General features: G+C 40.1%; 1 protein-coding gene across 1 annotated transcript in view; it reads left to right on the plus strand.

Annotated features, from left to right (window-relative positions):
* DISC1 (DISC1 scaffold protein) overlaps positions 1–16,473 on the plus strand; it is a 359,683-nt gene that overhangs the window by 323,516 nt on the left and 19,694 nt on the right. The window contains 1 exon segment of the mRNA XM_040624168.1: positions 11,552–11,828. Within this exon segment, the coding sequence (XP_040480102.1) occupies positions 11,552–11,828 (277 nt within the window).

Raw genomic sequence — 16,473 nt, forward strand, 5'->3', positions numbered from 1 at the left:
TGGCAGGTTGAATTTTGGGTGGAATTAATCACTGGTCTTATCTGGTCTTTATTTTTAACATAGTTATAGAAGAATCATAAACTAATAGGGACCACAAGGGCCACATCTTGGCCACCATATACCGTGCACATTTAAAAGTGATTTTCATTGTATCAGTGCCTCCAGCTATTCAAGATTTAAGAAGTTATGTACTTTTTCTACTACTTCTCATCTTTTATATATTGCATATCGTTGTAGCTTCCTTTTGATAATCCATCCTCTGAGATAGACATTAGAGATGTTATATTACAAATGTAGAAGTTCAAGTTGAGAAAAAGTACTTCCCAAAGGTCACTAAACTTTGTAGCAGAGACTAAACTCCAATCAGAGTCATTTGACTTGGGTTGAATCAGCTGAGTGGTTGGTCACAACTAATAGGAACATCAGTTCTAATCGGCTTAAACAAGAGTAGGGTGGGCAGCTGGCTTGGTTGATTCAGCAGCTCAGACTTGTCATTTCTAACCAGATACTTTCCATTTCTCGTTTTAGCCATTTCCATTTATATTGCATTAGCTTTGTCTATAGGCTGGCTCCATTAGAGTCACAAGATAGATGCAGTGGTTTGTTTATTCATTGCTAGTGGGAGAAGGAATGAAAAGCTATTCCCCACCTGCCACCATCCCAGCATGGATGACACGACATGGTTAGATTGAGTCTAGCTCAGCTCTCTGTGTTACCAATCTCTGGATTATAAAGGCTTGTCTGGTAGAATGTCATTGGTTGATTGCATTCATCTAATTACACTCTACCGGAAGAGCTAGGGAGGGGTCATCATCCAAAATGTCCTAAGGGGGGAGGGTTGGTTACCTGAATACTACCTGAGTTCTGCTAGAAAGAACGAACAGAGGGAGGACTGTTGGCTTGGCAAACAGCAGTGTCTGCTACAGTTTCCTAGACAAACGCTCTTTCGTATACTACATTTCCTTTTGTCATATTATTAGATGGCATTTTGGGAAGGAGACTAAAATGTCCCAAAGTCTTTGTTCGGTGAAGAATTATGTTAATTTTTCTTTTTTAGAAAATTGAAGACAAAAGGATAAAATTTACATATTTCTAATAACAGCCATTTTTTTTTAAGATTAGAGATTAAGTCATTGTTGCCCAGGGAATGAAAAGATTTCAGAAGCATGACTATCACTGCTTAAACAATTTGGTACCATTGGGTATCACATATTTGTTTGATATTTTATTCCATTGTGGTTCTGTAAAAAGATCCAGTTATCTTTAAAGTTTCCAAAGAATTAGGTAAAATGCTAACACCCTTGAAGTGAAAATGGTAATAAGTCAAGAAAGAAAGTTCGGTGCCAAGAACTGAAACTCTTGGTGTCTAGGTTAGAATTCAGTATTTCCATTCTGAAAATGGGTAGAAGCTTGCCTACAAACTTGCTGTCTGCCCTCTCTCTTACCATCATTCCCTGTACATGACACACACGTGCCTCAGTTCCATAAGCATTCAAGCTACGATCGGATGATCTCAGGAGTCTCTAAAATTGCGTTATAGACTTTGAGACTTTGATGTGTGCATTCTAGGAGATATTTCAGGACAAGCCCACTTTCACTCAAAAAACTACACAAAATATACTTTTTCAGATAGCAAATGGACACAAACTTACAGTGTGCCAATTGCTATAATGTAGAAAATTGTTGATGCAAGCAGCAAATTTTTTCCATAGCTATGAGAGCTGGGCTACTAGATCTTTCCCTTGAATCCAGCCCTGCCCTCACCATTGGAAGCCAGAGAGATACTGATGGATCTGTCAAGTTAACAATAAAAAATTACTGAGAACCCGTCAGGCAGCTGACGGTGATTTGGTCCCCAGGTGGGGAAGAAACAGATGATAAAGTGGAGGAGAGGTCTTTAGGCATGCCCTTTTCTTCCAAACACATTGCCTGGGAAGGCCAGTGCCTACCCCATAGCTCCTGGAAACAGACAAGAACCTGCCAGCTAGTAAGACAGGGAGAAAGGACTAGAAAACCAGCATCAGAGAAGCACTACCATGGCAGGGCATCAAACAGATAGCTTGGATCTTGAACATTCCCCTCGCCCTCCCTGTTCCCTGAGGGGTGGATAATTACAATTGAGGGAGTCTATATATTTCTGCAAGTGCAGGAGTACGGATTGTTCTACCAGAGGCCATTTTCCCTGAGATGGTGCCCTACCCACCCACCATCTACCCCTATTAGAATGGGCACAGATCAGGTCTTTGACATTATCCTCTTCTCCAAAGACTCATCACCAACCAATGTAGTTAATATTCCTAAGGAAATATGAACTTATATGGAAAATAAATGAGACTTCTTAGGAGGGTAACTGTTAAAAGAACAACAGAAGGAAGGACTTACATACTTGGTGATGCAAAATTCGATACTGCAACATGTTCAATAAACATACTAAGTATTTTCCAAGATAAGGGAGGATATAGGAGACATGAAGTAAAATAAGAAGTCATAAAGAAACCAACTGGCAAGTCAGAGAAAGCAAAATATAAAAATTTAAAAGAGAAAGTCTCAGTTAGTGGTTTGAGCAGCCTAATGAATTCAGCTGAAGAACCAATTAGTGAGCCAGCAGCTATCAGAAGGTATTTGGAGGGTATCAGGAACAGAGAGAAGGAAAATATGAAAGATAAATTAAGCAATATACAGAATAGAGGTATTTGGTCAACATTCATATGAGAAGAATCCCAGAAGGAAAGAAAACAGTAGAGGAGAGGGAAGAAATATTTGACAGACAAATTACTGAAAGTTGGCCAGAAGAAGGAAAAGATATAAAGCTTTAGGCAGATGGGCCTAACAGAGTACCAAACGGATAGACAGACAGGATGGAAAAGGGTGAGGGGTGGAATATCTGTAGGCTGTGGTTAAAATTTATATGTAACAAAGACAAGGGGGAAATTCGAAGAAAATATCAACTATAAAAGAATAAGAATAAGGCGTACCTGGGTGACTCAGTCAGTTAGGCATCTGTTTTTAGCTTGGGTCATGATCTCAGGGTCCTGGGACGGAGTCCCATATCAGGCTTCCTGCTCAGTGGGGAGTCTGCTTCTCCCTCTCTGTCTCCCTCTGTCCCTCTCCCTTGCATGTGCTCTCTCTCATGCACGTGCTCTCTCTCTCAAATGAACAAATAAAATCTTTTAAAAAAGAATAAGAATTAGACTCAGACTTTTTGATAGCAACATAGTCTGCAAGAAGGCTATGGAGTAATATTTTCAGAGTATTGAATCCAGAATATTAAGCTATATTATTATTTAGTGTTTAAGTGTGAAATAAAGATGTTCTCAGACCTGGAAGTCTTTAAAAGTTTTGCCATATCTGATATTCTTTGAAACATTCTTAGATGAAGTGTTTTTACAAGATGAAAAATAAGTCCAGAAGGACAGTATGAGATGTGTGAGAGAAGGCATGAAAAAACCTTAGTAAATTTTACTGTTGATGAAATAGAAAACTTATGAAAAAAACAAAACAAGTTTTAATAAAAATCTAGAACTAAAGTGTAGCCTCAAAATATATACAAATATATCACCGTGGAGTGGGATGGTGGCAGAATGAGAGGGAGGTGAAAGTAGGCTAGGGTGCAGTCCAGGTGCATTCATTCTGCTCTTAGATCTAATGGGAGTCCCTCAGACAACACAGGTGAGAATACATCGGCAGTACAGGATAACCCATTAACAATAAGCACCCAGGGGAATGTTCTCCTTTCCTGCTGACCCAAGACTCACTTTTCTTCCCAAAGACATTCAGTGGCTTGGTCTGGGAATGCTCCTTTGCCCCTTGTACAGTTCAGCTGGGACCAGTGGAAGCCCTTGTGGGAACAGACACCTCAAGCAGACAAAACTAAACCAAAGCAAAGCAAACCAAAACACCCCCCCCCCCAAGAAAACCACATTTTCACGGCAAAGGCTCTTAAAATTAAAATGTAACTGGAGGGGCACTTGGGTGGCTCAATTAGTTAAATGTCTGACTCTTGATCTCAGCTTCAGTCTTAATCTTGGGGTCATGGGTTAGAACTAGGTGTGGAGACTACTTAAAAAAAATGTAATTCTAACCATAGCATGAAAAGAGAATAGGACCTGTGTGATAAACGTAACAAGAGTATTGCCTTCTAAAATAAATTTAAGTTTATTTTATAAGGCATTTAAATAGAACTCAGAATCTCCTAATATAATGGCCAAAATTTTCAGAATACTATTGACAATCCCTCATAATATAAAAGCAAAGGAAATCACAGCTTGAATGAGAAAAAAACAATAACCTCAATATGGAGATGAATCAGATGTTAGAATCGTGTGATAAGGATTTTAAAGCAGCCATCATAAACCATGTTCCCATAAATGGGGCACCTGGGTGGCTCAGTTGGTTGAGCGTCCGAGTCTTGATTTCAGCTCAGGTCATTATCTCAGGGTCCTGGGATTGAACTTCATATTGGGCTCTGTGCTCAGTGGGGAGTTTGCTTGAAGATTCTCTCTCTCTCCCTCTCCCTGTGCTCCCCTCCACTCACACACACATGTTCTCTCTCTCTCAAATAAGTAAATACATCTTTAAAGAATTTTTCCATAAGCAAGTATAAATTCTACTGAAATAAATGCAAAAAAAGAAAATATCAGCAAAGATAGAGAAGTTATACAAAAAGAATGAAGTGGAAATTACAGAACTGGAAACACAGAACAGAAATAAACATCTCAGTGGAAAGACTCAATAGTAGAGTGAAGATAACAGAGGACAGGATCAGGGAACTTGAGAACCAAACAACTGAATCGACCCAATATGAGCAAAAGAAAATGGACTGAAAAGAAAAGTTAACAGAGCCTAAGAGACCTGTGGGACAATAACAAAAAATCCAACACAGATTCATTGGATCCAAGAAGGAGAAGACTGAAGAAATAATTCTTCATTATTTTAAGAAATAATGGCTACATAATTTAAAAATTTGGTGAAAGACACAAACCTACAGATTCAAGAGCGAAGAACATCCCCCCTGCAGAATAAATCCAGAAGAATCCACACCAAAACACATCAGAATTAAATTTTTGAAAACTTAGAAGACCAAGAAATAACCTTGAAGCAGCCAGACAGAAATGATGTATTACCTGTAGGGGCACTTCGATTTGAATAATGGTGGATTTCTCATCTGAAACCATACAAGCCAAAAAGAAGTGGCACATTTATCAAGTGATGAAAGAAAACAATCAATCCTGAATTCTATATCCACAGGGCAAAAAATGAACTTCAACCTAAATCTCATGCTTTATATAAAAATTAACTTAGAATGGATCATGGACTTAAATGTAATATATAAAAGTATAAAACTTTTAGGAATATAGGAGTGTTAGGCTAGATGTCAAAGATGTGATACTAAAAGCATAATTCATTAAAAGGAAACTGATAAATTAGACTTCATTCAAACCCCATGTGAAGAGGATGAAAAGCTACAGACCGGGAGAAAATATTTGCAAACCACGTATCTGGCAAGACTAGTGTCTAGGATAAAGGAGGAATATATTCTTGAAACTAAATGGTAAAAAAAAAAAAAAAAAAAAAAAAAAAAAAAAAAAAAAAAAAAAAAAAAAGACAAGACAGTTAGAAAATAGGCAAAATAAATGAACAGACATCTCCCTGAAGAGGATGTATCATGCATGTGAACAGGGAGAGGCAGAGGGAGAGGGAGAGAGCGAATCCCAAGCAGACTCTCCAATGAGCATGAAGCCTGATTTGGGGCTTGATCTCATGACTGAGACCATGATCTGAGCCAAAACCAAGAGTTGGACACTTAACCAACTGAGCCACCCAGGCGGCCCCTGGATTCATTTTTGGGAAAAAAAGAATATAGATAGATATAGATATATAGAAGATAAAGGGTGGTAAATATCTAAGCTAGGAAAAATTGAACTAAAAGAATGTTATGTAACAATTATAATATCAAACAAAATAGATTCTAAGGCTAAAATGTTATACTAACAAAGGTCATCATAAACTAAAAAGAAGCAAAAGAAAATTTAATGATTGGAACATATTGTCCAACGTCATAATCCAAAATACATAAACCAATCGGTAGGACTGTGGGAAGAAATAAATGAATCAAGAATTATAGTTGGAAATTTAAAAACAATAACACTCACCTCAGAAACTGGTATATGAAGCAGACAAAAAAAAACCCCAAATGTATGAAAAATTTTAAATAATGTGCCTTAACTTTACATGTAACAGAACACTCATTTCTTTTGGATACATGTGGGACAGTTACAAAGAGCAATGAAGTAGTAGGTGATAGAGGGAGCCTCAACTAATTTTATAAAGTTTATTCTTGACCATTATGCAACACAATTAGATATCAACCTAACAGGGAGCTGGAAAAAAAAATCCCTTCTCTCTAGAAATTGAAAAAACATACCATTAAATGGTCATTGAATTTAAAAGGAATCATGACGAAAGACAATGAAAGCACTAACTGTAAAATTTGTGGGACAATAATGTTGTAAATTCTAGAAGTAAATCTGGTGCAATTACAGGAAAATACTAAAAATCAATACGTTTGACAGTAGGTAGAGAAATGTTTGTTAAATTATTTCCCATCTCTCTCTGCATATTTAAAATATTTAATAATTTTAAAACTTAAACATGTATTAGGCATAGTTTAAGTATGACTCAGACAAAAATTTAGAGCTTTAAATATGTTTATTAGAAAATTAAAATGGCAAGAGAGGAAAATAAAAATAAAAGGAAACAAACAAGTTAAGCTTGAACAAAGGAAGCTAATAAAAGGATAATAAATTCAAAGAAATGAGAAAAAGGAAATAGAAAGATAAGATCAGAAATCAAGGAAATAGAGAACAAAAATCAGTATCAAAGATTAACAAAACACAAGGTAGTTCTTTGAAAAGATTAATAAGATAGCAAACCTCTGATAAGACTGAGAAAGATAAATCAAGAAGAGTAAATACATAAAACACAATGAAAAGGGGAATTGCTTTTACACACAAACACAAGTTGCTTTAAAAAATAATTTTTAAAATTAGGAACAAACATTATAATACATATGAAACCCATTAGAGAATGGGTTGATTTCTATAAAGGAGATAATGGATTGAATTGGACCCAAGGAGAAATAAAAAATTTAAGTAGAGTATAAAAATAAAAATATTGAAGTGGTAAGAAAATATGTTCTTCAATAAAATTCTTAGAAAAAGCATGGGGAACTCAAGAAAGGAATAAATAGGCAAAAGGGATATGAAAGGACAATTCGCAGGAGACAATCTGATCCTAGTGGAGAGCTGCAACCTTAAACAAGAGGCCGCTTTACACCTGTCAGATTGGCTACAGTGAAGAAGCCGGAAAATGAGTCTAGCATGCCTCACTAAGGACCATCATTTCCGGTGTGGACCAGACTCCACTCCAGCATTCTTGGTCAGGACGTGGGTCAGAAAATCTGTCTTCTCGGGGCGCCTGGGTGGCACAGCGGTTAAGCATCTGCCTTCGGCTTAGGGCGTGATCCTGGCGTTGTGGGATCGAGCCCCGCATCAGGCTCCTCGGCTATGAGCCTGCTTCTTCCTCTCCCACTCCCCCTGCTTGTGTTCCCTCTCTCGCTGGCTGTCTCTATCTCTGTCGAATAAATAAATAAAATCTTAAAAAAAAAAAGAAAGAAAAAAAAGAAAATCTGTCTTCTCTCTTTCTCTTTTTATTATTTTAGATTGTCATATTAACACTAACCAGAAAGTACACACATCATGAATGTATGCTTGATGAATTTTCACAAAAGGAACACTCGCGTATAAATCACCACCATCGAGAAATAAACCACTTCCAGTACATTAGCAGTCCTTGTTGTGCCTCTCCCTGTCATCGTCCCCCTTCTCCCGAAAGTAGCCACTGTCCTGATTTCTAACACCATGGATTAGTTTTGCATATTTTCAAATACAAAATAAATGGAATCATAGTGCCTCCCCTTTATCTTTTTGTTTCTGTTGCAGATGGTGGTAATTTATTCGCCGCCTTCTTTGCAGTAAGATATTCCAGTAAGTGAGCGCTACACAATGTATCCATCCTTCAATTCACAGATGTTTGTTTTCCCTCCTAGGTTTTGGCTGTCACAAATAATGCTGTATGATCATATATACAGTTGATCTTCATTATTCATGGATTCTGTGATTCGCCTGCTCACTAATGTTTATTTGTAACCCTGAAATCAATACCTACAGAGCTTTCACTGTCATTCATACGCATGCAGAGTGGTGAAAACTTCGAGTCATCTGATGCGTATGTTCTCAGCTAAGGTCAAGCAAGGCAATGCTCTGCCTTGTACCAGTTCTCATCTTACGAACAAGTGTCACTTTCATGGTCCACTTAGTGTCATTTTTTAAAAAAATTTTGTACTTTTTCTTGGTGATTTCACTATTTAAAATGATGCCCAAGCTTAGTGATGAGGAGCTGTCTAGTTCTCCCATGGACAAGAAGGCTGTGATGTGCTGTATGGAGGAAATAATGTATGGTCAGGCATGAGTTGTAGTGCTGCTGGGCATGAGGTCAGCATTAGTGAATCAACAATATGCTCTAAATAAGGTGTCTTCAAACAGAAACATACATAACAGAGTTATATACTGATTGGTTAATGAGAATGCTGTGACCAGAGGCTGGCAGGAACTTAAGCCTTCCTACATTTCCCTGGGGAGCAACACTGGCTAGTTCAGTGCTCGTGGTGACTTTATAGAACGTAACCACTATGAATATGAGAATTGACAGTATATGCATTTCATTGAGTATACACCTGGGAGCCAGAGTGCTAGGTCTTAGTGATTGACATGTGTTCGATATTAGTACATCCATCAAAGAGATTTCAAAGACCTTGCATTCATGTTCAATCCCACCATCAGTGTATGACAATACTAATAGCTCTGTATCTTTTCTGACACTTGGCATTGTCAGACTTTCAAATATTAGCCATCTTGTTGATGCATAGTACATCGCATTGTGGTTTAATATGTGTTTTCCTGATGATTAATGGTGTTGAGCATTCTTTCATAATTTACTTATTGGCCACTTGATGCCCTCTTTTGTGAAGTGCCTCTTCAGGTCTTTGCCCTTTTTAAAAAAGTGAGTTTTCTGTCTCTTCCTTATTGACTTGTAGAAGTACTGTTATATTCTCAAATCAGTCCTTTGTTGGTTATGTATATTACAAATAATTTCTCCCACTCTGTGGCTTATTGTTTCATTCTCTCAATGGTGTTTTTTCATGAATATATAAATTCATGATATAATGGAAGCAAACTTATCATTTGTTTTCTTTACAGCTTGTCCTTTTTATATCTCGTTTAAAAGATCTTTGCTTACTATGAAGTCATAAAGATATTATCCTACATTATCTTCTAGAGGTTTTAATGTTTTCACTTTCACATTATGATCTACAATCTACCTGAGATTGATGTTTGTATCATGTGAGCCAAAAATTATTTGATTTTTTTCTATAGTGATATTCAATTGACCTAAGTACAGTATGTTGAAAAGACTGTCCTTTCCCACTAAAGACAATTATTGTCTTTAATAATGCTTTCATAATGTATTTTTCTTACCATTTTACTTGTGATCTGTTTGTATCCTTATATTTAAGGTATGCCTTTTGTAAGCAACATATAAATAGATTTTGATTTTTTTATTCTAGTCTAAAATCTTTGCCTTTGAAATACAGTATTTGTCTGTTTATAGTTAATGTAAATCTTAATATATTTGGGCATAAAGGTTTCTACTTTTACCATTTCCCTATCCGTACCATGTTCATTCCTGTCTCCTTTATTGCTTTCGTTAAAGCAATACTTAAACAATTTAATGTGTTTAATTTTTTAAATGCTCTCTCATATTCGCTTGTCAGTTATATATTCTTTTAACCTGTTCTACAATTACCATAGAGGATTGCATATGAATCTTGGACTTCTTAAAGTCTGATATAAATGAGCACTCTTTGTCCTTCTGGACAACACAAGGACCTTCCTTCCCTCTTGCTCGTTGTCATGTATTTTAATTTGACACATATTTTAGACTACAAAAGAAATTATTGCTATTTTTTACATCCACATTTACTTAGATTTATCCACATATTTACTCTTCCCATTGTTTTTCATTGCTTGATGCATGTCCTTTCTTTCAGCTGGGATCATTTTCCTTTATCCTGGATGTGTTGCCAAGGAATTCTTTTAGTTCTTATTTATCTGAAAATATCTTTATTTTACTTTTATTTTTGAAGGAAATTGAAAATGATTGTATAATTTATAGATTGACAGTTATTTTCTTATAGCATTTTAAAGATGCTGTTTTATTGTCTCTTGACTTCTACCATTTCTGTCACCCGTATTATCGTTCCTCTGGAGTTAATGCCTTCTTTTATCTGGCTGCTTATAAGAATTTTGTTCCATCTTTGGTGTTTAGCAGCTTCACTATGAAGAACCCAGGTGCATTTTTTTTTCTTTGATTTTTTTCCTCTTTTAAAGTTGTAGTGTTTTCTGAAGGTGTAGTTTGATGTCCCTTGTCAATATTTTAATGTCCTTGACATCCTTAATCTCTACAATGTTGCTTCTGCCTCATTCTTTCTCTTCTGAATTCACCATTTATAAATACAGGCTTTAAAACAATGATAATTAATATGTTTAAGTAGCTAGAGGGCATGATGGATAATTTCAGCAGAGAACTGAAATGTAGAAAAGAAAACGAAATAAAAATTATAGAACTGAAAAGTAAAATAACTAAAATTGAGAACACAACAGAGAAATTGAATAGCAGATAAGACTAGAAGGAAGGATTGTTAAAAGGAAGATAGATGTTTAGAAAATATCCAGCCAGAAGCTGAGTGGATGGGTGAAAAATGTGTATTTTCCTATAAAATCCCAGATTTTTGCCTTTTCATGAAAAATCAATTTTTTTGTGAACTTTGAGTCTATGTTCCTTTAGTTGGAATTGAAACTTTAGTTGGCTTGAGCTGATGAAGGGCTCCCTGTAGATGGGTACGTTCTTCCTAATAGCCAGAGTCCGTTCTGCTCTATTGCTTTCAGCCACTGAAGCTGGTTATGTGTTGCTACGGTTTGTATTACCCATGCACGGCTTCACTCAGTTACATTACCTGGGTGAGTGGGTGTTGGTAGGTAGGCATGGTGGGGGAGGGACAGTCTAGGCATATGAAATAGCACATGAAAAAGCACTTAGCTGGGAGAGTTGGACAAGTCTGGGGACTCAAAGGAAGCCAGCAGGCCTGGAGTACAGACAGGAGCAGGGGCTGTGTTTTATTGGACCACTGAGTCTGGAAAAATACACCAGATCTTGGATGTCCTTGCAGAACAAGTAGCTAAGAAGGACCAATGGTTATTTCGCTGTTACTTGATGGTATACAGATTTGGCCCCTCTCTGCCTTCTGGTTGGAACAATCCACCAGTATATGAAATTAAGTTGTTAATTTTGAGCCAGGTAGACAAGCTATTGACTTGGTAGGATGAAACATCACTGACTAAATCTTCCTGCCTTTGTTTCCCCTCTGTTTCAGCTACACATGTCCACTGCTTAGAAAAGTGTGGGGAGCTGACTTGGAAGCTTGTCGGTTGCTTATCCAGAGCCTACAGCTCCAGGAGACCGGGGGCACACTGTCTGCCGAAGATGAGAGGCAGACAGATGACTTAGAGGGAGCCGTCTATGCAGCCACTCCTGCCGTCTCCCCCAGGCTCCATTCTGAAGTTGAGAGGAAGACCTCTTTGCAGGCCTTTGAAGACTGGAAGGCTCACCTGAGCCCATCTCTGTACTTCGCTGGCAGCGAACAGAAAGAGGTCTGTCCATTCCTGTCGCCTCAGCAGGGGCCCTACTCAGAGGGGTACTTGGGGCCACACTCCAGATGGGAACAGAAAATATTGGGAGGGTGACCCATGGAACCATGCAAACTTTTAAAGGTTTTAATAACCCTGGAATATGATTACAAAATAGTGCAGAATTTTTGTGGAAGTTTAAAATATAGGAGAGCAAAAAGAATCACTTTGGCATATTTAGTTCTATGTTCTAAGGTAATGGCTAGAGTTAGAATATAAATCTGGTATATAATATGTATAGCATATACCATACATGTCATATATAACATCATTATTGTATGTGTCACATGTGATATTTAATTATATATTTAGAATCTATATATCATTATTTATTAGAATATCTATCTACATATTATAATTTATTAAAATCAAACATTCAAATATATGTACATATCCCTTTGTTTTGCCCAAACAAGGTCATAATGGATATTTGTAATATACCTTTTTCATTTTTTAAAAAAAACTGATAGTTGGCTTATGATATATATCATATCTATGATGTACGATATATTCCATTTATAATTAAAATGCAGATTTATTCAACATTTTACTCCAAGGCTGACCTAGATTAACAGAGAAGAGTTCCCCTCCCCTCTCTCCCCCACCCTCCCTCTTCTCCTGTCTTTCCCTCCCTCTCCCCTCCCCTTCTCTCCCTAGTCCATCTCTCCCCACTTCTCCTCACCTCCCCTCTCCCTCACTTTCCCCTCCAAACCTAACAAGACACCTTTCTATGAGAGTTCGTAGGCAACTTTCCCCCCCAATTTTAGTACCACACCAGGAGGCTTTGGAGCTCTTTTTTCTGGCCAGGTACTCAGGTGTTCTGAATTAAAAGGAAACAAAATCCTGGTGAGCCTGGAGGAACACGTCACTTCATGTTCATGGCTCACATTTAACATTAGATGTGCCCCGTCCCTGGGCCTTTGCCACGACATCCCCTGCCCAGGCAGGCCTGCCTGTCCTATCTGTAGGACCATGGTCTTCACAGAGCAGACACTCACGGACAACGTGGGCTACAGTCACTGACTTCTGGACTGCTTGGAAAATTGATACTTGATCCCATATTTGAACTGAATAACCTTATGGGAAAGAACGCTGTTATCACTCTCTGGAATCCTGCTGGCCTCGTAAATTAGGCTCTAAATTGAGCTATAGATGATCTCAACTCCTTTGTTAGCCAAGGCGCTGCTGGCGGCTAGCAGTCCTGTTGGTGGTGGTGTTGAAAACTCACCACCTGTTGCAGTTGGCTGGTGGGAAAAAAGATTCTGGTGGGGAGGAAAGTGCCACCCAAGCAAGGGGGTCGTATCTCTGGGCTGAAGAAACTGTGGGTCTTGGGTCCGAGGCTTTGAAGATAGGGTTGGCTGTCCACAGTGGGCTCCCAGGAGCTCGGTAACAGAACAGACAGGATCCAAGCCAGGTGTGTGGTAGGGTCTGCTGGGACACGGGACTCCTCTGGAGGTCAGGACTAATTCAGCAAATTTCACCTGTTGGAGGAGTCGGCCTCCCTCCCTTCCTTCCTCCCTTCCGTGCGCATGTGTCCCTCCAGGCTCTCTGGAAGATGGCATTCCTAGGTGTATGAGGATTATTCTTCCGTAAGATTATGAGCACCTGCCAGTCTGACTATAGGGAAACAGAGCTATGAGGCAGGAAATGCAGAGTCAAAGATGACTAACGCAGACCCTTATCATAGAATGATACTCGAAGTTTCTGGTGAGGGGGAGGCCTGACTAAACCAGAGAGTGGAAGAGGGACAGTGGCTGCTTCTCTGAGCTCTGGGACCTCCCTGCCCTCAACCCCCACCTCCTCTCCACCAACTGAAATGCTGAGGGTTTCCCACCATTTTTTGCTGCTTCCTTCCGGGCGGGGGAGCCAGAGGGTATTTTGAAGCTTTTGCTAGCTTTCTGTGCTGTCTTCCTGTCCTGTGCCAGGCCTCAGTCCACTTACTGTTCCTACGTTGCTTTTCTGGGTTTCTATTCACAAAGAAGGGTGGGCACCCTTTGAATTCGTCAGTGGCAGAAATGTTAAGATGGCAGATACTGTCAAGAAAGGGGAAATTTATGGGAGCAGGAAACAGATCAGTTGTTGAATTGGGTGTGAGGAGAATTAGGGTGAGGGGAAGAGATTGTTCACAAAGAGCAACATGAAGGAATTTGGGGGTGCGTGTGATAGAACCATTCCGGATCTTCATCGCGGTGGTAGTCACGTGACTGTGTGCATATGTCTATAACTTTACACCAGAGTGAATTTTATTGTTATTACTTTACAAAGGTGACTCAAATTTTAAAACTAACATCCACCTATTTAAGAGTGAGGCCATAGGCCACAGATGCTGGAATCAGTGGTGCTTGGCTCAGGGCTATCGCTAGGCGGTATGGCGTGGCCAAAGGAGCCTGAGGCCCAGAGTCTCTGATCCTAGTTAGGCCATCTTCAGGAGCCTAACACCCCCCCCACCTGCACCCCCCAAACGAGGACAACAAAAACTATCTCATGAGGTTGTATGGATTTAAATAAAATCACGCATCTAAAAATAAGTTAGAGGTTTAAGAAAATACATAGTAGAGGTTTGAAAAAAATGTTTTTGTGGGGAGGGGGCTGTTATCACTCTTTATGGCAATCCCAAGTATCTCTAAGACCTTTTAAAAAGAATATGCCTGGCTTTCGTTATCTCGAAGCAGAAGCCAGCAATGAATTAGTGGAGATAATCCCAGACAAGAAAGGTTTAATAAAGAAAGGATCCTGTTTGTATTTAGATGGTGGATTTTCGAAGACCAGAGGCTCGGAGAAGCGATCATCAAGGGTCTCCTTAGAAGGTGTTTTCGTTCTGCCGCCGCCGTCTGCCAGGGAGTCCTTGAAGTCTGGGTACTTGTGTGTTTACCCTGTGGCTGAAGTGTCTATTTGTTTTGCAGCTGGGAGTTGGCTTTGCCTTGGAACTCCCTGCCGGGTCTGGCCCTCCCACACTGGTTTATCCACTGAAGCATGACGGCTGAAGGCAGGCAGTTTCTTTATAACCCAAATCTTCCATGAAAAAATTGCTGACTTCTTACGGGGGTCCTTAAGGAGACGGCTGCTCGGAGCCTTCGCTGCGTGCGAAAAATGGCCCGCGTGGTTCCGTGCATTTCGGCGGTGTTTGGGGTGTTTTGGTCATTAATTAAAGCTTTCGCTGTGTGGATGGTCCCCCTGGGCCTCTCCGCGCCATGTCCCCCATTTTACAGCTGGGCCCATGAAGGCAGAGTCATTTGCTTGGGGCTTTGCTTGCAGAGGAAGTCGACAACAGGGCTAAGGGGCCAGTTTTAGCAGGCGCTTCCTCGGATTGTAACAACACTCTGCTTTTTGTTTCGTTACTGCTCGCTCGCAAGCCTTTCCTCGGACTCTGGAAACAATCAGCTGCTGTTGGCCCGGGTTTATAGACGGTGCAGAAATTGCACGGGGGCCAGACAGGAGCTGGGGAAATCAGTGAGCCAGCTTCCTCCGCTGTGAAGTTGCTCTTTTGTACTCGCTGTTCTGGCCATAATACCTGCGTAATTCTCTCCTTCCTGTCTGCAGCCTGTCCTGCTGGGGTGCTTTCTGTTTTTACTACAAAGTGGGCTCCCCTCCCGCAGAGTTCCCTGGACAGGATCACTCTCCCCTAACTCCAGCTGCTTCCTTTCCAAGCCAGTAGCTGCCACCAAAGAGGCTTCAAAAGGCCCTAACAGGGCCAGAGCTCTGCGCGATCTCGTTCAGCACTGGAAAAGCCAGTGTGCTGTCTGCCATGAAAGAAATTCACCGTAAGACACGACCAGACAGCACAGCTTTGTTTTGGGATACGGGTCTAAAACCCAGTTCCTTTTCACATGGCCCATCTTGCACAAACCTTGGCAATGATGCACGGGCTGCAGTTTCTGCTGCGGGTTTCCTTAAAGTGGGCCGGAAATGCAGAAACAGTCGTCGGTGTCCTCTCTTCTCCTCTTGAAGATTTTCAGCTTGGTGTGTGTGGAGACAGGAGTCTCATTCGTGCAAATGTTTCATGCCTTTTGTTTAAATCAGGTCATTAGAATTTCAGGTACAACTGGCATACATAGGATTAGAAACAAACAACTCAACCACTAGGAGCAGAAGTGTGCAGGCTCCCCGGGGCTCTGACCTGGCCTTGGCCTTGGCCCTGGCCCCCCAGGTGGAGAGAGGCCCAGCAGAGCCACAGGGCAGGCTGGAAGGTAGGGAGGAGAGGGGCTCCTGCTGCTTCTCTCAGTTAATTAACACTGTCAGCTTGTCAGCTGCCTTCACCTGCCTAAGGAAAGGCAGTGGACTCCCCAGATCGGCCTGCTTTCCCTCCTTTTTGAAAACTATGGAACCCCTCTCTGTGCTCCAGGGCCCAACTGTGGAATTTCTTTCACTAATTAAAAATAGGTCAGTGCTTTTGAGGAAACCCGCCTTGGGGCTCCTGGAGACTTTCACCTTGGAAAATCCTTGTCATTCACTGATGAACACGGAGGGATCGATAGGAAATCCTCACCGCCTACCTGGCAAGGAGTAACTTACGGCGTTTGTAACATGGGAGGCTTATCGGATAGCTTCCTAGTCATTTCTTCCAAGGAGCTGAGAGATTTTAAAAATCCAGGGTTTCACATTTCTGGAA

This window comes from Ursus maritimus, unplaced genomic scaffold, assembly GCF_017311325.1.
Source record: "Ursus maritimus isolate PB19 unplaced genomic scaffold, ASM1731132v1 scaffold_7, whole genome shotgun sequence".
Classification (NCBI taxonomy): Eukaryota; Metazoa; Chordata; class Mammalia; order Carnivora; family Ursidae; genus Ursus; species Ursus maritimus.